The 27276-nt window shown below is 56.6% G+C and overlaps 1 protein-coding gene across 1 annotated transcript in view; it reads right to left on the reverse strand.

Annotated features, from left to right (window-relative positions):
• Window positions 1–27276, reverse strand: part of NAV1 (neuron navigator 1) — a 73452-nt gene that overhangs the window by 39680 nt on the left and 6496 nt on the right. Inside the window, exons 2-4 of the mRNA XM_079327094.1 lie at window positions 19306–19917; window positions 18834–18934; window positions 15957–16673 (exon numbers count right to left, since the gene is read on the reverse strand). Of these exons, the coding sequence (XP_079183220.1) occupies window positions 15957–16673; window positions 18834–18934; window positions 19306–19892 (1405 nt within the window). The 5' untranslated portion in view covers window positions 19893–19917. The remainder of the gene's footprint in view (window positions 1–15956; window positions 16674–18833; window positions 18935–19305; window positions 19918–27276) is intronic.

Below are 27276 nucleotides of genomic sequence, written 5' to 3' on the forward strand. Positions count from 1 at the left end.
TGGCCTTTCTTCTCCCCCATCCCAGCCTTGCAGGAGGGCCAGGTGCCAAATTCACTCTGGCACCAGCAGCAGCAGCCTGCGGGGAGCCGGAAACAAGCCTGCGGCACATATGATCAGCAGGATCCCGCACGGCTCGGGCTCCCCCTGCACCTGCAGTCCCCTGGCATGGGGTGGGTGACACTCCTGGGGTGCCTAGGGCTGCTGGTCCAAACAGGCACTGGGCAAGGTTCACCCTAAAATCGTGGCAGCATCTGCAATAGCAGCCCAGGCAGGGCTGAAGACCAACACACATATCACAGATTTTGGGGCCCCTTCAACCTGCAGCATCAGCTGCCCAGTGATGTTCACCCCAAAGCAAAGCCCCCATGCCCTCCCAAAGATGGAGCTGTGCATGGTGAGAGGAAGCAGGTTTGCTTGAAGAGGGTGCCATAGCTCTGACAGCAACACAATGACTGCCTGCTTTCCCCAAGTCTCTCAAGCCCCCTGCCCAGAAGTGGGATGAGGCATCCTGCTAACTCATCCTGATCTGCTGTGCCAGCTCCCTCACTGCAGTCCAGCTACAGAGCACCATGCTCTGCCACAGCCCTCAGCTTCCTCCCCTCCCCACCAACACTGCCATCACCTCTGCTGGCCTTGTTACCTGCTCCTCCAAACTTAGGGAAAGTTCCCTAACCCACTAGAGCTAGGAGCAGCACCAACTCCATGTTTCTCCCCATCCTGGGGCTCCACACCCAGCACCAGGACTCCATCCTGCTGCCTCACAGCAGTTCCTCACACCCCTGTGCCAGGGACGTGCTGGGTGTGTGCTGGGGAGCTCAGTAGCACCAGTCTCCTGCATCCATACTCAGCCAAATTCAACACCAGCTCCAAAGGCCACACTGCCAATCTGCCAGCAGTGTTATTACAAACTTGTGTTAATTGCTGCACAGTGCCTTGAGCACCCTTCACAGGGGGAGGGATGCAGATAAACTGTCTATTCTTAGCACTGATAGTTCCCCACTCCTGGTGCCGGCCCACACCATCCTCCAACTGCTTCCAGATTTGCTCCCCCTCTCACAGTGCACTCAGAGAGTCCCCACCACCAGGGAAAAGGCTTGTTTTTTGAGCAGCAGTCACGTTTTTCCCACTAAAGGTGATTTGGAGAGAAGGAAGGTCCTGTCTCCTTCAGGAAATCTGTGTCACAGGAGGGAAGGACATGCTCTGTGGGAGCCACCACTTGGTCCCTAGCCATGTGCCCCAGGGGCTAGGGGCCAGCATGGAGGAAGTGTTCTTTACCTCCAATCCACCACCTGCACTACAGTGAGTTAAGGGATGCTGACACACTCTACTATTCCATGCAAAGAGCTGCTGATCCACCTACAACTCCAAATTTTACTGGGGGCTGGGCAGTCCCTGGGATGGACAGAATGAAAAATGCTCCAAAACAGGCATGCCAGTCAGGATTTCAGTGGAGCCTCTGAACTCTCCATAGTGTGCCAGCTCCCCTGGCTGCCCTCACTAAGCACCTGCCAACACCAAGGGCTGAGTGACTATGATGACAGCAGCCATGAGCCTCCAGGCACAATGGGAGAGCAGCCACTCACCTCTGGACCCCACAGACTGACAAGCCCATCCCCTGCAGGCTGCAGGATCCCTTTAGGCATGCTGAGACCACAGGGGGTTAGAGCCCCAGCTTGGAGGGTTGGGATCCCCAGCCAAGCTGGAGACAATGCCATTCCCTGAGCTGTCAAAGCCCAGCACCCACCATCCTGAAGGCACATCCCCCGGGAATGCCTCGCTTCAAGGATGGTGCAGAGGGGTCCTCCAGCAGCACTGCAGCCAGGATTTATCTCCTCTAAGACATCTCAGCTCCAAGCAATGGCTGCCTGCACAGCAAAAGCCCCTCTTCACTGTGGGAAGCAGCTCTGCAATGTGCTTTGAGTTCTTCTCCCCAGATTTGCTCCGGGGGCCTGTCCAAGCACTGATGATGCACAGCCCAGAGCCACAACTGCTGCAAGAGAAGCCAAGCCAACACTACAGCTTGGGGGAAAAGCATCAGCCAAAAGTCACTCAAACAAGGAAGCAATTTGTCTTATTCTGGCTACACTCCCTTGAAAAAGGAGCAGAGAGCAGGGAAATCAGGATCACGCGCGGCGCGCTGACCGAGCACCCACCACAGCGGCAACGGGGAGCGCTCACACCAGGAGCCTGACAGACAGAACAAAACAGGGAGAAAGGATGGAAAAAGAAATGCCATGTGACCCCTCACTCCATCCAAGGCAGGCATCACATCCAACAGTTCAGAAAATGAAATACGCACAATGAGCTCCAGTGAGTAATTAATCCCTTCAGGAACACTGTAAGTGATTGCAGACAGCTTACCAAGAAAAAAAATTGGAAAGTCATTGAAAAAATTACCACAAAATGTTTCCTTTTCTTTTCCAGCCCTGAAATACAATAAAATACAATGAGATCTGCAAGGAGCCCTCTCTGCTTTGCACAGTGTGAGAGCAGTGGATTTCCAACACCAATCTGGTTTTCCAACAACACTCAATCTACCTGCCAAGGTGACAGTTGTGAGAAACCAGCCCAGCCTGGCAGACAGCAGCAAGAGTGGCTGGTCCCAATGCTGAGCTCTTGCCTTGGTGTCAGTGGGACATGATGGAGGAACATTTCAGAAGGGACAAGGCACAGCACAAAAAGGTATCCATGATATCTCACAACATCATCAATGATTCAGACTCTCTGAACGAATTCTGCAGGTCAGAGTTTGGCTTATGGAGCAGAACAAGCCCTCCTGCCATGGGATTTGGGCTCCTGGTGATGCTTAGCTTGGTGAGCCAGACCCCTCCTTCCTCCACCTCTCCTCTCCTGCTCCCTCTTCCCTTCTTTCACTTTCTCCAGCACTAACCAGCCAGTTCTTCAGCTGGAAGGCTCCAATTTGGGCCAAATTCTGACCCATTGTACCCAAAGTCCCACGTCTGCTCACTGCCCTGCACCAACAGGCGAGGAATCACGTGTCCACAATTCCATGGTATTTTTCATCCAACTACTACTACTTGTAAAACTGGAGTTTATTAAAAAGAGTATTAGGAAAGGTAGTTTCTCCTCTATATAAAGTGATTTAAAATTAGTTGGAGTTTTCAAATTAAAAACACAACCTAAACTTTCACTTCCTCTTGCAATCACTCTGATTTGGAAAACAGTTTTTCCTCATGTCCTCTCCTGGGTTTTCTCCCCTCTCTGCTGTTTTCTCCTCACCATGTTTTTGTTTAAAAATTCATCAGGCCAGGGAAAAGTACTGGGGCAGGAAAAGAGGGGGGCAGGGGGAAGCAGAAGAAATTGTAGCTTTTGCAAACCCATCTTAGCACAGAGGAGAAGAAGAGCTTCCAGACTCACCTCCCTGCTCTTGGAAAGCGAGAGGCACTAGGGAAGAGAGGGGAGTACTGATATTAACCAACCTCCCATGTGCTCCAGCAGTGGATGCAGCCTCACTGACCCTCCTCACAGTTCTGGGATCCTCCATGGCCTAACAACTCCTCTAGCATGGCAACCAGGGCAAAAATGGATGGATGAGGCAGGAAAACAACCCTGTGTGTCAGTGTGGGATGCAGCCTGCTCCAGCACTGACCATAAACCCTGACTGATGCTCCCAGCTCATGACAGGGCTCTTACTCCAGAAAGACAAGTGCCAGCTCACATCTGGCATGGCACAGCTCTGAGCTGGACACTGGCTGATGTGAGGCACATCCCAAAGGTGATGTTGATCTGGGAAGGACTAAGATCATGTTTACACAGCAGCAAGGTCACTCCCACACCCAGTGGTGCAGGGACACAGAATCACCACAAAACAGTTTGGATTGGAAGGGACCTTAAAGATCATCTCGACCTTACCCCTTCTACCAGACCAGGCTGCTCCAAGCCCCATCCATCCTGCCTCTGAACTCTTTCAGGGATGGCACAACCACAGCTTCTCTGGGCAACTTGTGAGTAATGAATACACTTAGAGTAATGAATTTCTTCCTAATATCCCATCCTGCATCCCTGAGCATTCCTGCAGCCTCAGGGGTCACCCTCACCCTAGGCAGATCCCACTTTGCTGTTTCAGAGCTTCCCTCTTAACAACATGATTTTTGAGGACAGCTGCTGCACTCTGCACACAGGATGTGTGCAGCATCAGCTTACGAGTGAGCACACTCTGCCAGAGGATGAAAAGCTATATGGAAATGGAAGATCATTACCATAATCTCTGTGGAAACATCCCATCAGAGCAAGTTTTTTGTCCTACTCCTTCTCTCTCCCCATGTGCACAAATTCTGGCACCCCATGCACCACTTGGCGTTGCCTCAGCACTGTAGGTCCAAAATGCAGGCATCTGATTTCTAAAGCCATTGTCTGGGATGTGCTATTGAGCTGCAAAACATGTAAGGTTTGGGATGGAAAACAGGCATCTCCTGAAATACAAAAAGAAGCTGGCAACCCAGATTTTATTTGACTTTGAAGCTATAGAGAATGTCAACCAAACACAGTTTGCTTTATTCCCACAAAGGGAATGAGAATCTCAGCCACAAAACAAACCCACACCTCTGTCCCTGGAAGGCAGCAATGGACAAATGGGGAACAGAGTGAAGAGAGTGTGGCTTCATCCCACTGGTCACTGCTGCTGCACAGAGCAGCTGGGCTTGGAAATGCATTACCATGCTCCACCTGAGAATGTGAGCCAGGGAAAAGCTGCTTTGTAAATTTACTTTTGATTTGGAGCTCAGGGTTTGTGTGCCATTACATTTAGCCAGTGCTCATTTCTCAGTTCCAGGCAGGGAGGTTTGCAGGAACCTCCAGAGTTTCACCCATTTCAGCACAGTGATTATTGGCCAAGTACCTGCTGCTCATTTTTGAAAGTGAGCAGGGTGGGAAGTGCCCAGCAGTGCTAACAGCAGCTGAGCTGAGATCGAATCCTGCCTCCAGGTTACTGTACTTTCCTCACCATAATATCTGATGAGTGACCTCTCACTGCAGATTCTGCCTTCACAGGAGCAGTTCTAAAAGCCCAGGCCCCACTCTGCAGAGCCCTGAAAGTATCTCACAGGCTCCAGGATGAGATTCCCTCACTCATCCCCCATGCTGCTTTATGAGTGGGGCCATTCCCCTCCCCTCACAGGAATCGCCCACATGTTCTCCATCTGGGAGCAGATGCCCATGAGCCAATAAGCTCAACTTGGAAAACTTCACTGAAAATAGCACCAAATTTCTGAGTGCTGTACAAACCACAGCCAGATGATGGATGTTAGTGCTTCAGCAGTCCCGGGACACAATTGTGCAGCACAGCAAAAGCACAGCTAAAAGGGCTCAGGGAAATGGGAATGAGATGGCTGGAGGTGCTGCTGCTGGAGTGTCTGCCCTCCTCCAGATGATCAGCCTGTAAGGAGGGAGGATCCCAATTTGCTGGTGAATCAGCCCCCAAACAGCTGCTGTGCTCAGCCTGGAGTATTGAAGGACAGCAGCTTTGGCCTTACAGTAATCCCTGGCATGGCTGGGGCACAGGTCAGAGCCCTGGGGAGAAAGGTGAGGGACTGTGTAGGGCAGGACCCCTTACTGCCTCATCCCAGCCATGCCCATGGCACTGCTGGCACAGGGCTGAGGAGCAAGAGGCCTGAGGTAGGTTTGTCACTCTCCTGCCCAAGGGTCAGGATGCAGTCAGCTTCTGATGCACTCAACCAGCCTTGGTGGGAGACAGGAGGTCCAGACAGTGATAAATCGGCCTCACACCACCCAGAGTGAGACACCAAAATGGAATTTGCCAAAGGACCTTGCACTGATGAGCTGTGAGCTCCAGGCTACATACAGCCATACAGCCAGAGGCAGAGAAGACTCAGGCCTGCTGGGAGTCAGGCAAATGCTGGTACTTTCCCTTGGCCAGCAACCACAGTCTTCCAAGCCATGAAAGATTTTAACCCTGCTGAGTCTATGTATGAATTATTTGGGAGAGAAACCACCACTACCAGGAGCCAACAGGCACCTCTGTCTCCAGGGCCTCTCTTCCTTGCCCACCCTAAGATGCAATGCATGGCCTGTCCAGGGTGACTCCAATTCCCTGGAAGGGTTTTCATTACATTTTTAAATGAACCTGGGGTCCCAGAGATGCAGGAGTGCAGGGCAGCCACCATTCACCATGCCCAGTGGATGGGGCAGCCCAAGAGAAAAGCCCCCAGGCCATCCCCATTGACTCCCCACAGCTGTTTCCCTCCAGCAGCCCTGCCCTGACCTGATCCAGCAGGACAGAAAGCACCAACAGAGCCAGACTCAATTTACTCCTACCCTTCAGCCTGCAGAAACCTCAAGCCCTGCACAGCTCAACTGCAGTGCAAGTCCAGCTCCTCAGGATTCAGCACATACTCTTCTGGGCTCACAGCAGCAGAAGTTTGCAGGACATCATCTGCCATCCTCCCTGCTGGGATGGGAGGAAGTGAACTTCATTATTTCCCTTGCATCTGCACTGCCTGTTGGTGCAGTGAAGGTCTAGAGGCTAAATGCAAGGTGGCTGAGAAAGGCTGTGGCTGGGTGGCCAGGGTTCTGCACTGATGGTGGCTCAGCATGCTTGGCTCCATATTGGTCCTGCCCTGGCAGAGCTGGACAGTCCCAGGTTCCAGCCAGAATCTGTCAAACACCTTTTCTCCTGCTTTTAAGATGAGGGGAATTTTGCTGTCTCTCCTCCCACAAAACATTGCTCCCACCTTGGATCATGCCAAAACAACCCTGCCTTACCTGATTTCACCACTGCCAAGTTAGCCCATGACTGTACCCACCTGGCAATGCTGGGCCTCCCTCTCCCACCAAAGCTGGGAGAAACCTGGGGATGTGGGAGCAAGCATCCACGAGGCTGGCAACGTGTCCCCTGTGGCCACACCAGGAAGCAGCCAGGAGGGATGAGCTGGCCCCATCCACTAGTCCACAGCACATTTTCTGCCAGCCCCAGCTCACCTCGGGGAGCTCCAGCATCACAGCAATCAATGTGAATTAGCTGCTATCTATTCTTCCACTTGTTTGCATCAGCTTGGAAATGTACCAGGCCAGAGATAAAGTGAACTGGAAATACCCCGGCAGCCCTAACACTTCCAGCCCTGGGGCTTCATTCAGCTGATGGGTTTCATCATCACAGGTTCCAGCCCGAAGAGCAGGTTCCTGCTCTCCCCATGCACATCCCCCCTGCCAGTGCCTGTATCTCACATGCTGGGCTATGAAAGGACTCCTCTCTGTGAGGTGGGTTTTACAGAGCCCAAACTGCTCCTCACCATGCTCCCTGCAAAAGCTGGTGTGTGCTGACAAGGACTGGGTGACAAAGCCCTGCCATGATTAACCAGCTGAATCTCCAGAAAAAAAAAAACAAAAACCTCAGGGTAAACCCCTTTTAGTGTCAAACCAGGCTGGCACAGGACCAGGACAGACCCCAAGATGACATGTGGGAAGCCTGAGATGATGACACTGTGCATGGGCGGTGGATGTGTGATTTTCAGAAGTGTCTCCTCAGTGAGTTACTCTCACTGCACAGCAAGGCTGAAAGCTCTCATGCTATAAATAGCCAGCAACAGAGTTGTACCTGCACCACAGCTCTGAACGTGCTTCAAGCCAGCTTGGGGAATTGGGAGACCCAGGCTGGGGCACAGCAGTGCCAGGAACGCTTGAGGCCCATGACAAAGCAGAGGTGTAAGCTTCAGGCAGTCTGGGCTTCCCACAGAACCAGTAAGGGCAAAGTTTGGCCACAACTGGGTGCTCTTGAACAAGCTTATCTGATTGTAGGGTCTCACTGCCAGCTTTGTCACTCCTGATGACACAACCCTGCATAAGATGCACAGAAATGGGACATGCAGCTCCCCCAGACACCAAAAATGCAGGCTGGCAGCCAGAAGGGCTGGCCTGAGAAATAAAGATGATTCTACTTTTCTCCAATGCTAAAGATATGGCACTACCCATCTGCCATGCTGTAGTTAGGGGGTGCAGCTTTAAGTTGAATGGAACAGGGTTAGACTAGAGATAAGGAGGAAATTCTTCCCTGTGAGGGTGGGCAGGCCCTGGCACAGGTTGCTCAGAGAAGCTGTGGCTGTGCCATCCCTGGAAATGTTCAAGGTCATGGGACTTGGAGCAACCTGGGCCAGTGGAAGGTGTCCTGGCCCCTGGCAGGGGTTGGAACAAGACGATCTCTAATGGTTTAACCCAAACCATTCTATGGTTCTGTAACTTCCCCTCCAGCTCACACAGCACAGCTCAGCCCATTTTTCTGGGTCAAATGAAAGCAACCAGAATCTCCAGCAGCTTCAACAAGGACCTCAGATATGAGCCATCCTTCCAGCTCACAGGCAAGAGAGGTTGCAGTCCCACAGCCAAAGCAGCCAACAGGCTCTGAGCCAAGGGGCTGGCACCGAGCCCGGCCCTGCACCACGTCACCTGTGACTGCGAGTCAGGCTCACACCCTGCCAGGGAACCAGCACCTCAAACCCTCCATTGCAGCTCCCCTTGAAAGGCATCTCCTGGGTCCCTCCCAGCCAGCTCACCATCCCCTCCCTACCCACTGGCCAAGACTCAGCCTGAAGGGAAGGCAGAGCAGTCTTGCCTTTACATCTTCAGACACTGATTTCTGAATTTGCCATAAAAGCTTTCTGTAATTTCAGGGGGATGCTTGAGCCAAGACCCTCACAGGTACAGAAGAGAACTGCAAAGTGCCCACCTCTGGATGAGCAGGACAGCTAAGAAGAGAGATGACAAGGCTGACACAAAACCAGAGCAATGTGAAGTGATTAAGAATCACTGATATCTATGCCAGGTGGAAAAGCCTGTGCTCCCACAGTACTGGCGTGCTCACATGTTCACAGAAGTGGAGGCACATGTCCAGCTGCAGGACACAGCTGCATTTCACTGGGCAGCACAGGGGCACATGTGTGCCCAAGGTCTGCTCAGGTCCCCCTCCAGGGAGCTCACATGCCATGATGTGCCAGGGACACAAGGCTCTGGAGCCACCTCCCCAGTCCATGGCTGCTCCCAGGAGCGAGAAAAATGTCCTGCCCAAACGTGCTGAGCTTCTGCTCAGTTTCCCTATGTGAATTCCAGTAGGTCCTTTAGTGGGAGACAAATCTCAGTCCTCCTCCTGAATTAATAAAAAATACATTATGCCCTCAATTGAACAAGACAAACACCAGCGTAAGGAATGAGAGAAATGCTGGCATGAAACAAAATGTGGAAGAACTGGATGAGAGGAAGGACCAGCAAATCGGTGGGCACTGGGCACCCCTGCTCAGTGTCACACCCCCCTGACACAAGCACATTTCCATTTGCACAGCTCTAATCTCAGCTCTGCAATGCAGCATCCCCTGACTTCCCAGCTTCGCGGCTGCAGCATCCCTGCCTTCCCAGCTCCCCTCCCGCTCAGCTCCCTGCTCTGAGCTGCAATGCAGCAGCGTGGGCAAGCCCTACTCTCCCTTTTGCCCCTCCACCCCACCACGAGGCAACCTTGAGCCTCCCAGCCGAGCTCCAAGCCTCACACGTCCTCTACCCTCCCAAGCTCACTGCTTTCCAGCAGCAGAACTGGCAACCCCTTCCCGGCTCCCTCGGGAGAGCTGCTTCATGTGTCTGGAGGAGGATGTGACTTTGCAGGGTGGGGATATGGCAGAATGGATCTGATCTCCTGCATCCTCACAGCTCTGCATGAGACACAGCCAAGGTGTGAAGCCTGGAGAGGACAAGAACTCAGACACCACAGAGGGATGGAGCCATCCCCACTCCACGCAAGGAGTGGATCCAGGTTTAGCAGCTTTACCATTGCCAGAACACTGCACACACACAGCCCAGAACACCACTGTCACCACACATACACAGAGCCCACTGCACAGCTATCACCAGAACAGCCCAGGACACCACTGCCAACTGTCACCAGTACCAGGAACACCACACACATGCAGCCCAGGACACTGCAGTCACCAGTACTGGAAACACCATGCATGCACATCACCCCAGGACACTGCACATGCACACCACAAGCACAATGCCACAAAAGACACTCTGGACCAGACAAGTGACTGATTCAGGGGATGTGCCAGTGGGTCCACCTGACACTGCACAGTCAGGCAGTCTTGATCCCAAGACTGCAGCCCTACAGCAAACCAGCCAGTCACACCTGCAGCTGAGCCAGGGAAGCCACAGGCTGGCACTGGAGGCTGACATCACTCACAGTTACACACCTCAGAGGGTGCAGGCTCTATGCTGAGCTGGAACAAATCCTCCCCCGTGCAATTGCCACAAGCAACAAGCAAGTGCTGTCCTCAGATGCTCAAGTGAGAGTGCAAGGGGAGTCTGCAGGCAGAAGTGACCAGGGACATTATTTTCTGGCACCATGAGAAGCTGCACAGAAAGACAAAGGGCTGGGAACTTAAATGGACACAACAGTGTGATTTATGGTGGGGGGACTTGTGACAAGGGAGTGCTGTGGGCTCAGAGACACATGCCACAGTATAAGAAGCCAAACACACAAAGTTGGGAACAGAGGCATGTGGAAGATGCTCTCCAGAAGGATCCAGAAGTACCAGTGACTCCCTGAGTGCCAACATGGAAGCAAACTGCTCACAAGGCACCAGGACCAGGCAGGAGCCATGGGTGGGCTGGGTCCATCCCAGCAGCACTCAGCAGTCACACCCATGGAACTGTGAAGCCTTGAGGGGGCATTATCCAGGTACCACTGTGGTCACATCCCATCAGCACATCCCAAACAGAACCTCCAGAATTTCAATTATTTTCTATTAATTTACATATTTTCTTTTCAGACATGTTGGATTTGGGGGTGAGATTTAGGCAATCATTGGGAAGCCCCCATTTGAACAGGGATTTTCAGGCTCTTTGGGGAGAATTTTGTTTCAGCAGCACATCCCCAAATATGTGTTTTCAAGTGTTTATTCTTTCCATGGGAAATTCTGAAAGACAAATCTGGATTTACTTTTTTCTCAGCCCTGTTTCCACACTGCCTTAATCACTGGGAACAGGGCACATCCCAAACAGCTTCAGCAGAAGCACTGCAGCCCATGGATCTCATTTCCACATCTTCTCCACAGTAACTGCAGCCATCTCAGCTGGAGAAAGCTTGTTGTCAGCTCCCGAGAGCAGGCTGGAAGCAGCAGCACAACTGTGTACCACTCCTCTTTCTCCTCACTATTACCCCAAAGGCAGGAGTCCAGCTCTGTGGACAAAAGGAAACAAATCCCCATCCTGATGACCTCGTCACACAGATGCTGCCACACAGGGACCTTAAGAGAGGAACAGCACTGGTGGTATCAGGACAGCCACAGCACTTTACAAGGCAATAATCCACTCTCATCACGATGAAGAGCTACTTGGTCTCTGACCTCCTCATGGTCTCCTGCCAGGGAGCCTGGATACTGCTGCCCAGTGCTGCCACAGACACATTAGTGCTTAATTAAACCAGCAGGAATGCCATGGGGCAGAGGGAGGAATGCCATGGGGCAGAGGTGCTTCTCTGATCCCACACCGTGTGTTTCCCAGCAAGGAGGGCAATCAGAAGGCAGTAACTTAGTTCCCATCTCCACTAGAGTCAGCAATGTCCTAGCACGGGGCATGTCAGATGCCAGTTTTTTCTGCACTGTGGTTTACTTTTTCAACCAGAGTCAAAAGCAACAGGCAGCTCCTGCCTGTCACAGAGCCCATCTGCCCATTCCAGCCCTTGGCTCTCCCCCTCACCACCGAGGGGCTGCTGGCACCCACTGCCCATCAGTGCCAGCCTGAGCACAGCCAGGCTCTGCCCTGCCTGCCTGTTGGCACCACGAGGGCACCGACTGCCTGTGGGCATGGACTGCCCAGCAAGGAATCCCTGCTGGGCCACCTGGGAAGGGCAGCATGGCCCACCCAGGGGCTGCAGGACTGGGACACTTTAGAGCTGCAGCTGAAGAGCTTGGCAGGGCTGCAGACTTCTGCAGAGAGCATTTCAGAGAACACCATCTCCACTGGGATCTCACGTGTGTCCACCTGGGTTCTGGCCCACACAACACTGACCACTCACTTGTTAATGTGAATTAGCAGCCACTTAAGAGACACCACATCCAGCAAGAGATGGACAAGGAAATGGCTGCAGAAAGCAGCTGCACGATATCAGAGGTGCTCTGGGGAGCTCTAGGTAAGTGCAACCATTACACTGGGCACCACCACATGCACAGTCTGTACAAAAAAGCCCCTGCACTTGCACAGCCCTGTCCACCATGCAGACATGGGCATGCTGAGCTCTGCACAACCAGCTCTTCCACCATGCTGGTCATATGCCCTCTGTCCCCTTCTTGCTGTGGTTGGGCACTGGCACTGGTGTAATTAGCAACCCACTTGCCAGTCAGCTTTGATGAGAAGCCTCAGTCTTTGGTTGATGTGAAATGTGTAATTTGGATGATGGAAATAGCCTCTACAAAGCACATGTGGTTGCTGCGTGCCCATGACCTCTCCTGCCTTGCACAGGCTGCTCTTTAAAAATGGCTCAGCCTCAAAGGCTTCAGTGCCATCAAACAGATGAGGCAGCAGCAGTGACTGAGTGAGAGGCAACATTTGGCCATTACTGAATAAACTGTATTTTTGGCCAAGTGAGGCTTGGGAATGCTTCTGGCAGAAGCATGAGGTAGAGATGAGAATTCAGGTGTGGAGACCAAAGACACACAAGGTCTCTGGAAGCCACTGTGGCTGGCAGGGCCAGGAGCTCAGAAGCTGCACAGGCTTCTTAACACAGATCATGGACAAACATATCTGGAGAGGTTGGAAGTCCCTGCAGTTTCTGCCTCTCTCTTCCCAGCACAAACCAAGCTTGTGGGTCTTTCCATGCCACTCTGGATAGGGTGTCCTTCAGCAGACATTGCCAAAGAGCCCTGGCTGATGTATCATTTGCCTAAGGGACTGATGACAACAGCAGACCTTCCTTCCCTCCCAAGCATCTCCTGTAGCAACCAGGAAGAAACTGCTCTCCTGGTTCTCCTCACCACCCTAGCAGGGTGTAAAGCCCACTCTCCTGAATACAAATTTCCTGGGATCCCATTCCTTCCAGGCCCATCTCCAGCACAGGAACCACCTCTTTCTGGGAAAGTCAGGTTGTGGAAGGTACCATCACCACTGGGGAAGATTTCATCTGCTTGGATTGCAAGCAACAGAGTCTGGAGGCTCAGTGTGCATCCACACACCCTCAAGTTGTGGTTGTGCCAGCAGCACTGTCACACTGCTCTTTCCCCACCACATCCCAGGCTCCTGATGGCATCCCCACCACACAGGCTGCCATGGATATGCCAGGTCACAGCTGGCTTGGGTAAGGTGTGATTCAACATCACAAATCCCATGAATGTGGGAAGTACAACCCCATGGAACAGAAGGGAAGTTTCAGCAGGGTGAAGCTCCCCAGGCACTCTCCCCATCCCACTCTAGACACAGTCCTCAATCCTCCTGCAGGAAGCCTGCCAGTCCATGTGTCATGGAAAATTATTGGCAATACACAGAGGACAGATCTGGCAGAGTTTGGGCCTCACAGATCAGCTGACCAAGTCCTCAGGTGCTAAGTGCAGTCCAAAGGGATGTTCAACACCTTCCAAGGTCAAAGTCAGCCCTGACTGATGCAGGTGGAGGCTTGGCAACATCCCAGAAACCAAATCAGTTGAAGGGGGCACTTCCACCACAATGCTCTTCCTCAGAGTGTGCACAAGATCCTGTCTTGGATCTCTGGTACTCCAGAGTACCACAAACTGGGAGTTACTCCCACAGAGGCCAGTCCTGCAAGGATTTCTCTCAGAGGAAACTCCCACCATAGAGCAGAGCATCATGAGGGGACACTGAGATTCCCCCAGGCATCCCAACACCAGTGAGTGGCAGTCTGCTAGTCCCATAAGTGACAAATCCTCCTGACATCTGCCCTGCTCCCATGGCATCTGGTGCTACCACAGCATTAGGCCTGAGGATGGATGTCTGTAAACCCAGCTGTGGGACCACAGCCTGAGCCCCTGCAGCCAGGCTGACCCCCTGCATCCCACCTGCTCATCCCCACAGTCTGCCTGCCCAGGCCTCGAGCTCACTCTGTGGCTTCCACTTGTGAGCCCTGGGATGCCCCAGCATTAGGGCAGACCTTGTCAAGGAGGGCACTGCTGCAACCCCTGTGGCTGAGGATGGCCAGAGGGCCAAGGGCAATGGTCTGGGAGGCTCCATGCCTGTGTGCCAGCATATGCTGGTGCATGCTGTGCCAGAGCCCTGCTGGGGCTGGGGCTGTGACACCCCAAAAGCTCCTTGAACAGCTAGGGGTACACAGAGATGCAGACTTGGCAAGTGTGGCTTTCCAGGTGCCTGGCTCCAACACACACCTCAGCTCGCTCCACATCTCCAAACCACCTCCCCCAGGCTCCAGGCTCTCCCCTTTCTCTTCATCACACAGCAAGGACAAGGCATCTCAAGCCAGCTCAAGCACCAGAGAAGCTCCAGGCCCCCTAAAAAGAGGTCCCAGGCAGAGAACTTGAAGGGACTGGACACACCAGTCCTGCCTGTAATGCTGCTCCCCCACCACCACCAGGGCTTTGCAGCCGACAAGCTCGAGAACTGCAAGCACCATGATGGCTTCAGGGCTCCTTGCCACCTTCTCATGCCAGTTTGCCAGACCAAACACAGCTCTTCAGAGCCACAAGCCTCCACAGTCATTGCCCAGCCAAGACCCCGGGAACTGCTGGCTGTGATGCAGGGAAGACAGGGTGTCAGTGGAAGCAGAGGGCTGCCGAGGCAGCCACAATTCCTAGAGATCAGCACACAGCATGAGAGAATGGCAAGGGCTGGGCACACCTGGACTGAGACCCAACGCTGCAGCCCGTGAAAGGGCAGTGGGTCTGGGGCACAGCCAGCCCTGGGCCAGTGCTCACTGTTCTCATAGAAACACACCATGCACACAACGTACACAACAAGCTCAGGCACCAAACCCACAGGGATAGCAAAGCACAGGCAGCCACAGCCTGAAACTGGCTCACGCAAACCCTGCAGCAGCATCCTGGGAGAACCCTCCTCTGCCAGAGCCACAGACCTCAGTGGAGCTCTGGATCTGCCCAACATGGAGCAGCAGCAGCGACCCCTCATATGGCACCTCCTCCAGCAGCTTCCCAAGGTCACCCCCAGGGCAAGTCACACTGATGGTGGGGAGCAGCTGTGGCACCCAGCTGTGCAGCCTCCGTGATGTTTGGTGGGTGTTGAGACAAGGGATGGCCGACAAGACACGTGGGAGAGGACAAGCTCCACCACCACCTGCCACCACTCCTTGTGAGGAGGAACTGCCCTTCCTCCAAGGCAAGAGGCAGGTGACAGCATCTTCCCTCAAGCATGCCTTGGAGATGATGCACAGAGGGCTGGAGCCCCTCTGCTCCGGAGCCACGCTGGGAGAGCTGGGGGTGTTCAGGAGAAAGCTCTGGGGAGACCTTAAAGCCCTTTTCAGCACCTAAAGGGGCTCCAGGAGAGCTGCAGAGGGACTTTAGGACAAGAGCCTGGAGTGAAAGGACAAGGGAGAATGGCTTCCCACTGACAGAAAGCAAGGGTAAATGGGATATTGGGAAGGAATTCTCCCTGTGAGGGTGGGAAGACTCTGGCACAGGTTTCCCAGAGCAGCTGTGGCTTCCCGATCCCTTTGGCAGTGGCCAAGGCCAGGCTGGATAGGGCTGGGAACAACCAGGGCTAGTGGAAGGTGTCCTAGCCCATGGCAGGGGATGGATAAGGATGAGCTCTGATGTCTCTTCCAACCCAAACCATTCTGTGATTGTAAGCGATGAGGCCACCGAGGCTGATGACTCCTTTTCCCCCCAGGCGCCCTTCGCTCCAAGACACTGAGGTGGCCGCCAGCGAGTCCTCACGTTGCGCCAGGAGCCCAGATGCCAACAGCTGCCACTGCTGGCCATTCCCATCCCGACGTCGGGCCCGGGGGTCGCGCCGGCCGCACTCACCCAGCATCTGACTGAAGAGGAGCTGCTCCAGGTCTCCCAGCACCGTCACCACCAGCTCGGGGTCCACCTTCAGGTACGGCTTCTCCTCGGTGCCCGCCGCCACCGCCGGCCCCTTCCCGCCCAGCAGCTCGTCGTCGCACTTGCCGCCGCCGCCGCCCGCCTCGGGGGCCTTGCTGAGGGGCTTCACCTCGGCGTAGGGCCCGCGGGGGATGCGGCTCGGCTTCCCCGCGGGCGGCGGCTTGGCGGGGCCGGCGGGGCGCGGCGACAACAGCGAGTGCTCGGAGCGGGACAGGCTCCGCGACATGGCGGGCGCGTCCCGCCCGCGGGGGCCGCCGCGCCCGCCGCCCCCCGCCGCCGCCGGCCCCGGCGCTGCCGCCTTGGCCATGTCGTCGCTCCAGCGAGGCTCATAGAGCTGCCGCTTCTTCTCGGCGTCGGTGAGGAAGGCGAGGTTGGTGAGCGACTTCTGCTTGCGCAGGTTGGAGCCGGCCGGCAGCCGCCCCTCCGCGCTGCTTGCCTTGAAGACGCGCAGCTCCGCGCCCCGCGGCCCCGCGGCCGCCGCCGCCGCCTTCGCCCGCTTCGGCATCACGGTGCTGCCGTCGGGGCCCCGGCGAAAGCCGCGCTCCTCCTCGCCCAGCTCCACGTCGGGAAGGCTCTTGAGGTTGCTCCCCAGCATCCCCGCGCTGCAACCATTTAACCCGCCGGGCACTGCTGCTGTTGCTGCGGCACCGAGGACACACCGGGCGAGACAGAGGGAGAGGCGGCGTCAGCGCCCGTCCCACCGGCCGGGGCGGAGCGGGGAGGGGAGGGGATGGCGCGGGCGGGGAGTTGGGGTGCGGGGAGAGGGGTGAGCGGCACGGCCCCACCTCGCCGCTCCGCCGCCGGCAGGACACAGCGAACCAGCGGAATGTCAGGGGCGAACAAAAAGGGCCCGCCCTCCTCTGGCGCGGGCAGGGGGCGGGGCGCGGCGCGCGCGCCCGCGGAGGGCAGCGAGGGGAGGGGGCGCGCGCCGCGGGGCGGGGCCGGGCGGTGGCGCGCGCGGCGAAAACCGGGGGGCGGAGGGAGCGCGTGGGACCCCGGGGACAGGGTGGCACAGGACCCGGCGGTGGCACAGCACCTCTGGGGCGAGGCATGAAGCTGGCGGGGAGCCGGCGATGGCCCCCGCGACCCCCGCGACCTACCCGCCCCGTTCCGCAGCCCCTCGCAGGCAGGGACGTGCTGGGTGCTGGGCGGGAGGTGGATGAAGCCAGCTCAGGGGTCCCACACCCCGGCACCCTGCGCTGAAGAACCCCCTGTCCCGCCCGCCATGGACCTCACGCCCGTCTAGACACTGCGCACCCATCCCCACGGGGAGCAAAGCATCCCCGTTTCTCCCCAAATTGTGCAGCAAGGGCCCAGGGTGGCCCCAGGAGTCCTCCGAGGGACACTGTGGCCCCCAAACCCAGCGGGGCCTCTCCATTGATCCTAGGGAATTAAAGGCGGATGGGGGAAGAAGGGGAGAGGGATCTGGTTATCATCATTTTTCATTAATTACCCGTCCCTCGGGAGGGCTGAATTAAGTCTATTTGGTGACCTCACGCGGGCTACCATGGCAACCGCCGGGAAATATTGCATTAGAGCCCATCACGGCTGCCGAGATAAGGACGGGAGGACCGGGGATGGTGCGAGCCCCCCAGCCCACCCCCGGGCCGGTGATGGGGTTCAGCCCGTGGTAGTTAGTGCTGAAGAGTCCCAAATAACTCTGCCTGGATGGGGCAAGAAAGGATGCCCCAAAAAAAGGGTGTTTTGCACTAAGAGGTGCTGCTGGGGCAGGATGGGTGCACAAGCGGCACCCCAAAGCCACTCGGGTTTCAAGGGAGGGCTGTTGCCTGGGTGCAGATCCCTCTGTAGAGGGCAAATTTGGGGCTGGTGAGGTGATTCTTGGGGTCTCCCAATGTCCCCGTTCCCTCTGGCTGGGCCCGGCGGAGCCGTGGGAGGTGCCGTGGGCCGGGGAAGCTGGAGCAGGCATGGAGTGAGGGAAAGGATCCAGCCCTTCCACAGTGCCGAACCCGCTCGGCTCTATCCCAAAACCTCCCCAAGGAGCAGGGCAGCTGCACTGGGCGCATGCCAGCCCCGCTCGCTCCTGGAACATCCTCCCGCTTGCTGCTGGCTTCAGCACTTTCCAAATCGGGGCTCAGCGCTGATTATTCTCTGACTGAGGCGTTGGGACTCCAGGTCAAAGTCGGGCTCTGCCAGGAACCACTGTGGATCTGACCGACTTCTGTCCCTTCAGATCACCTGGTGAAGCTCTCGGCTCCCTTTTTCCCCTTCCCTGCACGTCTGGAGCATCCCGCCATCCTCGGCTGCCGCTGCCCTGGCAACCGCCGCCCCAGCATCCTCCCTGGAGCCGCCTCTCCAAAACCTCCCCCAGAGCAAGCGCCAGAGGGGACTGGGGTGGCCTCAGCATTGCGGCGGGGAGCTTCTATTCAGCCCTCGAGAGGGGGCGACCTGGTGGTGGGTGTGGGGACCCCGCCGTCCCTCCGTGCCAGCTCCTTGGAAATGGGTCATTCCTGGAGCTCGCTGGGTAACCGGGAAGGGGAGGGAACGACCCAGCCCTGGTGATGTCCTGGCACCGTCCCCAGAGGGTTCAGTCCCCTTGGTACAGTCCCCTGTGCTTACCACAGTGCAGAGATTTGGCCACGGAGGTCACAGATGCAGGAACTGCAGACGAGCCTTTCCCAGGAGAGTTGGAGCACCTCCCATGTGAGGGTTTCCCCTCCCCACCGCTCCCCTGACCTCCAGCCCTGGTTCCCCTTCCAGCACGAGCCTCTGTCCCCCAACACCATCACAGCAGCCCCCCAGCAGGACACACCCATTCCTGACCAACCCCTCTGGACTCACTCAGGCCTCTGGGCTTGGGGTCAGGGTCAGATCCCTTCTCAGGACCAGAGCACTCATCACCCGGGGATGTGGCCCTCTCATGGTCCCGGTCCTCCTGCAGCCTGCGGGCAGAGGGGGTGAGAGTGGGTGATCAGGGGCAACTGGCTGGGGACCCCTAAGTAATGAGAACATGGAGCCACAGGCTCTGCCATGGTCTGGGGACACTGGTCTCATGGCAGGAGGTCCCAGGGCACCCTGTTCCTTAATGAGTCCATCCCCTGCCCCACATCAGCTCCCATGGGTGCCTTAGGAACCCCAGCACCCCAAATCCAGTGGGAACCTTCCTTTTGGTACAGAGCCCCCTCACCCAGCCCTACCATTTCCCATGGCCACCCCTCCTGGGCCTGCCTGCTTCCCCCTGTCCCCATGCCCCCCACAGCCCCATGTCCCCAGGTACCCCCAGCCCCATGTTCCACCATCCCCACGGACTCACCGGTACTGGAAGGGTGCCACAGTGGCAGTGATGGGGTGGCTGTGTGGGGGCCCTGAAGAGAAAGTGATGGCCCCTGACCCAAATACAGGGCCCCTCCCCTGTGAGGCACCACGAGACTCATCCCCTGTCCCTGGTGTGGCTGTTCCATTGCCCTTCCCAGGGGGCCCCCCCAGTCGCCCCCCGCCCCTGCCCTGTGCTAGGGGAGCACTGCGCAGCTCCGTGGGCTCCCCCACCCTGCCTGCCCCTCTCCTCCCACTGTCCACTGCCTCTAGCAATTTCCCAGGGGACACCAGGGGTCTTGACAGGCCTTTCTGCCCACCATGAGTGGGGACACTGGGGCTTCCCTCCCTGCCCTTGGCCAGCTCATGGCCAGCAGCTTTTCCAGTGGCTTTGGGCTTGAGAGCCTTGGGACTGGGGGCTGGCACCTTCCCTGGCCGAGGGGACGGAGCCCTGTGCAGGACAGGGGACCCTGGGGTGCTCAGGGAGGCTGGGGTGTGCAGTTTGCCATGGGCCATGGCACGGGGCACTGGGATGGCAGACTGGTAGTGGCTGCGGCCCATGGAGTTGACATTGGCTGTCCCCTTCATCCTGGTGAGGCAGCTGCTGGCAAGGCTGTGGAGGAAGAGAAGGATTCGTCACAGCCCAGGACAGAGAAGGCACCCACAGCCCCTCAGCTGCATCAGACCTTTGTTCCTGCTGGCCACGGGTGCTCAGTGTCCCCATCCTTGGAGAAGGCCACTGCACCACACAGCCCAGGGTGAGGACACACATGATGTCCCCTGGCAGGGATCCACAGGACTAGGGCATATGTGATGTCCTCTCCTAGGGAGCCTGTGCAGCCCCACCCCTGTGTCCCCAGGTCCCCACAGCAGGTCTCTGCAGCAAGGACATTTGGACACAGACCTTCACCAGTTAGGGGTGCACCACAGTCAGGATGGGGCCCTCTTGGCCACTCAAAACCTTTTCCTGGTCCCCAGAATAACCTCCTGATCAACCAAGACCACCTCCCATTCATCTGAGGCCATCTCCTGGCCACCTAAAACTAAGACCAACTTCTTGTCACATTAGACAATCACCCAAGACCACCTTCTAATGACATGAAGACCAGCTCTGTGACCCCATCTACTGGTGTCTGAGTCCTACCCCCACAATGAAGTGCCCTCCTCATCCCCAGTGTCCCCCCACATGGTGCCACCTGCCACACAGTTGCAGTGAGTGGAGAAGCTCATCAGTCCTCATGCCCACAGAATTTGCCAAGGCAGGCAGAGCAGAGCTCAGCAAGGAAACCAGCCATGAAACAAAGCTCCATCTCCAAATACATCCCACCTGCAGCTCTTCAGGAAAAAACTCAAAACTCAAAGGAAAAGGTTTTCTCCAGGGGATGAAATGATCTCTAGAAAGACAGAGAGCTGTGGTCCCACAGGCACCAGGTGCCACAACTTTTCCAGGACATACATTCCATGTTGCTCCAGCATGGTTTCACTCAGCCTCCTTGAAGAAAAATCTCTGAGGAGGGGATTTTGGGGTCCCAGAGCATTCTGTGGGGACCATCAGTCCTGGCCACTCATGGTAAGGGTTCCTCTACCCACTGCTGGTTTGGTGTTGTCTGGGTGCAGTGAGTGTATTGGAGGGTGTACTGGACCCTACAGAGGCTGTCCCTGGAGGGCTGGGGAATGCAGCCAGGCACCCCTGCAGAGCTGGAGAGAAGCTGTGGGGGTGCAGGGAGATGGCTCCATCACCCCAATGGGAACAGCAACCTAGCCTCAGTGCTGCAGCCATTGCATTGCACTGAACCAAGTCCAAAAGTGTCCCAAACTGCCCTGGTTTGCCTTTTCCCCCCACTGAGCTGCCTGAGCCCTGCTCCCCCCAGGCTTTTGGGGGTCTGCAAGGACCAAACCATGCCCCACAGGCAGCACTGGGGTGAACACACTCAAATTCCTTTTTCTGGACCCACGTGAGCTGGATCATTTGATTGTGGAGCTGTGGGTCACGGGGAGAAGGGCTGATGCAGCAGATGAGACCAAGGATTCTCAGCACCAATTCCAGTGCCAGTCAGGAGCTACAAAGGTCTCTCCAAGGCAATTCTGATTAAGGGGCAGAGGAAACTGGCACACACAGCTCTGGGCTTGCTCTCCCTGGAGCCTCTGGAACACTGGGATGTTTCAGAGGATGTCTCCTGGCTGAGCTGTCTCTGGTCTCGTGGCCATGGCCCCGAGGCACAGCAGGGGAGGGTGGAGGCAGTGCTGGGACAGGCACTTGGGTTCTGGAGCAGATCTGTCCCTGAGTCACTGCAGAAGGTGGGATGGAGGCAGGCACGGGGGCTCTGCCAGCAGCTCAGGGATGGATGGGCCTGCTCTGGTACCAGCCCACACCCAAGGGCACTTCAAGGTGGGCAGCAGGAGACAGGCAGGACTTTCCAGTGCCAGTGGGATTTCCAGCACCTACAAAGGTCACTCCCAAGAGTGTGGAGGCCAGGGCTCAGCACCCAGCTGGGCACCAGTTCCTTTTTGGTGGCATAATGTTCCCAAACCAGCTGTGAATATCAGCAGAAAGCAGCTCCCCTCTGACCCCCAGTCTGTTTCCAAGCTGCACCCCACAGCCCACACTTATAAACCCCAATTGTACACTTTTTTTTCCCCTTTCTTTAAAGCAGCCTCTGCCCTGAGAGTTCTCTGCCTGGGGACAGGAGTTCACAGCCTTGAGCTGCAGAACACCTTGTGCAAACACAAACAAGGTTGACTTTCATAGAACTACAGAACAGTTTAGGTTGGAAGGAACCTTACAGACCATCATCTCATTCCAAGCCCATGCCATGGGCAGGGACACCTTCCACTATCCCAGGTTGTTCAGCTGTCCAACCTGGTCTTGGACACTTCAAAGGATAAGGGAACCTTCCTCCCCATAGGTGCAAGGATGATGAAACCACTGGTTCCAAGACACCCATTTCACCCCAAGGTCCCTCACACAAACTCCTCTAACCCCAATGGTCCTGGTAGGTTTTCTCCTAATGCAGAGGGAGATCACCTGCTCCTCACTCCATAAAATCTGTCCCAAGCTCATACTCAATCAACTCAGGCAAAATTTTAATCTAGATTTATGCTATGACCCTACCTCCCCCAGCACCCAGTGAGCACCACCAGCATGCAGCACTCCTCCAGCCCTGCCTGCTCCCTGGGCATGTGGCATCAGGGCTGTAACCAGGTTCTGCAGATTTTTTTTCCACCTTGGATTTCTCTCTTGTGTACACAACTTCCATTTCATCCCCTCTGAGCCCACCAGCGATGCCACAGCTGCAGCAGAAGCCAAAGCTACCACACTGGCCACAAGAAAATCAATCCTTCTCTTATGCTCACAGGGTTGAGGCTTCTCAGGAGATGCCAATGCCTGCTGGGAGCCAGGCTCAGAGCAGTCCTTTTCCCACCACACACACCTCAGATGTCTCCAAGGATTCCTCTGTGCCTGGCTAAGCCCTGCTGACCCCTCTCCCTGGGCTTCACTCTGTTCTAGGGATGCCATGTGTTTCCTGGGGCGTGGCTGAGGGGTGATAGGGATGTGGTCCCACTCCCCCAGCCTGTGAGACCAGCTGGACCCTCATGCTGTGGTCCCACACCCAGGGATGCCATCAAAGGGATAAACCAAAGCAATCCTGCCAAGTCCCTGTTTCCCCCATCAGCTCCAGAAGGAGCCAGTCCTTTGCCCAGAAGCCCTCTACACATCCAGCATCAACCACCAGGAACTAAAACCATTCCTGGGCAAGATTCAAGCCCTCTCTTGTTCCCAAAGAATTCTTCCTTTGCCTCCAGACTGGTTTTACCCTATCCAAGCTTTGCCCCCAGGACTGGGTGTCCTTGGCACATGCCCCATGTGTGAGGATGGCAGGAGAGCAGAGGAGTGTCCCACTGGGCTGTGTCATGCTGTGTCACACTGGCATCCTGCTGCCTCTGCCTGGCTAAAGCAGGTCATGGCTTGACCCACATAGACCCAGCAGCTCCTTTGTAATTAGCTCAAAAGGGAAACAACTTTCTCTCCTTCAGCCCAGGAACAGCTCTCAGGCACAGGCTGCTGCTCCCCCTCTGGGTAACAAGAATCCTGGGAACTTGCACCTGATGCTTTAATTTGGAGACTTTCGGTGGCTGGGTGAGTTTTTGGCCCCATCACTCCCCTGGGTGCCTTGGGATCAATGGGTCCTGTGGTAGTGGAAAACAGCAGGTGCACACAAGGTATTTTAGCACCAGGGTATATTCTGGGGATGCCACAGCAATGCTGTGAACAGTAGAGCCATGCCTGGGCACCAGGGCTGAGCCTCCTGGGCAGCTGGAGGCATTCATCTCCCAGCCAAGCAGAGGATACTCATCCCACGTGCCTCCAGAGCTCAGGTCTGGAAGTGAACTTCAGTTTTTAGTCCCAGAGGTGAGGTGGGACTTGATCCCTTCAGATGATGCCATACACAGGGTCACAGGTGTTCACACTGAAGGTGAAGCCTTGGCCAAGCTGTGTCCTTCATCCCAGGAGAGGCACAAGGCAGCACATCCCTGAGGCATCTCCTTCAAAGAGGCATCTGTTGCGCCCGGAGCTTGCACTACTTCCTCAGCCTCATGTCCAAATCCATCTCACACGTGTGATTTTAGCAGCCAGAAATGAACAGAGACCTGGAGCCTGGTCTCATTTCATGTCCCATTTCCATGACCTAGAGGGGTCACTGGAGCATTCCCAGCACTGCAGCAGATCTGCTTTGGGGCCGTGCATCACCTGAGCTGAGATGGGAAGTCTCCAGCCCTGCAGGGACTGCAGTGAGTGGCTGAAGCCCCTGGCTCCACAACTGTGCCCTGGAGGGGTCCAATCATGGGGGTTCCCATGTTCCCAAGGGAACAGCAAATGGCTCTGCAGGCTTTTTGCTCTGCATTTTGTAGCATTTTGGGGTGACTTTTATCAGCAAGATAAAATTTGCTTCTCTCACAGCTTAAATCCCTGTCAGGGATCTGTCCCATGTCCCAGGATAAATGTGGCAGGACTCTGAGCATGGAGTCATGAAAAATGTGTTCAACCCTTCAGCCTCTGCTGGCACCTTGCTCCTGCTCTGTCCCTGTTTCCCAACCCTGATGCAGCCTCTGGAAGGAGCTGAAATCAGTTTGATAAATAGGAAAGAAAGGAGGATGGATACTTCCTTGGGTGTTCTGGGATGCAGAACAGGTCTATAAATTTGGAATAATCTTTGAGACACCTTTGGGATTGGTAGCACAGGAATGCCAGGGGCTGCAGCACTGTGCCAGGTGTCCCCAGGGAGATGCAAAGCACCCTTCATTTGTACAGGTGAGGGTGGAGGGGGCAGCCCAGGGGTGAACCCCAGGGTATGAATGGTCTGAGCAGCAGAGCCCCTGCCAAGGGACAGGTCCTGGTGCTGTGAAACAACTGCCCCCCAAAGGCTTGCAGCCCTGTGCAGCATCCAGCCTTGAGCTGCCATCAGGGATGGCCATGCTCCAGCACAACCTCCTCCCTGGCACGCTCGGGCAGGGCGACAAAGAAAAGGGTCCTTGTGACACAAGGAACATAAAACTTTCCAAAGAGAAACAGAGGGAGCCAGGGCAGAAAGGGGCCTTCAGAGGAGAACAAGCTGCCAATTCAACCACCAGGCCCAGCCCTCCAGCCCCCGTGCCCCAGCCAGGACCTGGCCTGCCCACCAGCCTGTGTCATTGCCTGGACATTGCCACCACCCACATCGCAGGGACAGCAGGCTGGGCCCTTCCCCAGGGAGCTCCCACTGCTCCCCTCTCCCACCCCTCCAGAGGGCAATGTCAGGCTGGGTGCAGGCAGGTGCTTCTCCTGGCTGCAAGCAGTGCATGGGCAGGCACATAGAAGTGGAGATCAGCCACACACAGCCTTGCCTGCTATTCCTCTCAGCACTATGCTGGGAGCTCAGGGAGCTGCTGGGAGATGGACAGAGGCAGGCACTGAAGGACAGAAATCAGCTCTTATCCAGGCAGAGAGAAATCATAGAGAAATCACAGGATTGTGAGGCTGGAAAAGCCCTCCAAGATCATCAAGTCCAACTGCTAACCCAGCACTGCCGTACCCATCACTGAACCATGTCCCCAATTGCCACATTCACACGTTTTTGGAACACTTTCAGAGATGCCCAGCCCATAACCACAGCACTAATCCCTGCCTTAGCTGCTCTGCAGCAATCCCATTAGCCACTTAACCCACTTCAATAAAACCGGCTCTGAGCAAAGCTGAGCTCTGAGCTGGACCTGCTGCAGCAGCCACTGCCACCGAGCCGTAGTATGGCCAGGAGACCGAGCTCTGCTCAGCACAAATTCTGCTGTAGGATGAGGCTGGTCTGGGGCCGGGACAGAGCCTGGGAGCTCTGTGCGGGGGTCTGTGCGAGGGGCTCCGTGAGAATCTGGAACGGTCTGAAGGGCTGGGCAAGGGTCGTGGACGCCCAAGGCTTCTCCCCGGGGGTATCCCGGCCACACGGTGCCCGGCTCGCCGCGACCCCTGGTGTTTCCCAGCCCGTCCCCACCCCTCTCTCACAGCCCCCGTTCCTGCGACACCTCCCGGGCCGGGGCCAGGGGACCGGGGCAGTGTGTCCGCTCTGCCGGGCGGGACCCCCGGCGGGCGGGAGTGGGGAGTGCCCGGCAGAGGGGGGGCAGCGGGGGCTGCCCCGGCCCCCGAGCTGCGGCCGTTCAGGAGACGCCGGTGCTGGACAGCTCCGCCTGCGGCACCGCCCCCGGTACCGCCCCCCGGGCCGGTGTCACCTCCACCCGCTATCGCATCCCGAGCTGCTGTCACCCTCCCCTCCGCCGGGTACCACCCCCTGAGCAGATGTGACCTTTCAAACCGGACCGGTGTCACTCTCCTCGGCCCGGTGCCGCCTCTCCCAGCCGCTGCAGCCCCTCGGGGCGAGCGTCGCGCCCTCGAGCCCGTGTCCGTCCCCGCCCCGGGGTGATGCCCACGGGGCCGGCAGTGCCCGCACCGCCTATGGCCGGTGGTGCCTGTTCCCCTCGGGCCACCAGCCGGGGGCCGACAGAGGGAGACCCCAGGGACCAGCCCAGCGCCAGAGGTCCCCGGCCCCCGGCTGCCTGTCTGGGACGGAGCCATCTGTCCGGTGCCTGGTGCCATCTGTCCCCAGAAGCACTGCCTGTTATGTCCCGGTGTCCCAAACACCCATAGGGAAAAGGGTTGGGCTGCCCCTCCATGGGGTGACACCCCACCGAACCCTCTCCAGATGCCCCTGCAGTGAAGGGTTGCCTGGGAAGGTTTGGGTTGTGCCCGAGGTTCTCTCCCACTCTCCTCGGCCCCCTGCTCTTCTCGTGCTGTGTGGCAAGAGCCATAAAGCCGTCGGTAGCCCTGCAGACACCTCCTCCAGCACACAAGCCACCACTGGACACTGCAGAGCCTGGGGTCCTGCCAGCATCCAGCACCATAGCCAAAAAACAACATCTCCTATTGCACATCCTGAGGGCTTCAAAACCTTCCCAACACGACCCCAAAACCTTCCCAAAACCTTCCCAAAACCTCAGTGCTGCTATGGGGCTAAGGACCTCCCAGTGCCAGATCAAGACCTTGGCCAGGAGCTGTCCCACAGCTCCGGTGACATTCAGCTGAACTCTCGTCTGGGCCAAAACTCCACGGAGCCAGTTGCATCATTTATTTAGCCCTGTGCTCCTGCAGCATCACACACCTGGCCCTCTGCTCCTGAGAACACTGAGCAGCACCATATGTCGTGGTGTCTGCATTCAGCACTGTGCGGAAACGGCCCCCCCAGCCCTCAGCCCATGAAACCTGGAAGCCCCTGATGGATTTTGGCTCGGCTGCTGGGGTGGTGGGGAGAGGCAGCTGCACGGCGGGGCTGCAAAACACATTAACTCAGCAAAAGCTGCTGCCTTCACAGGCATATGTGAGTGCTGGGTGGTCAGGATGGCCGAGGGGGCAGCTGGGCTTGTCCCCTCCATCCTGGCACTGGCAATGCAC

Source organism: Erithacus rubecula (genome assembly GCF_903797595.1).
Source record: "Erithacus rubecula genome assembly, chromosome: 26".
Lineage (NCBI taxonomy): Eukaryota > Metazoa > Chordata > Aves > Passeriformes > Muscicapidae > Erithacus > Erithacus rubecula.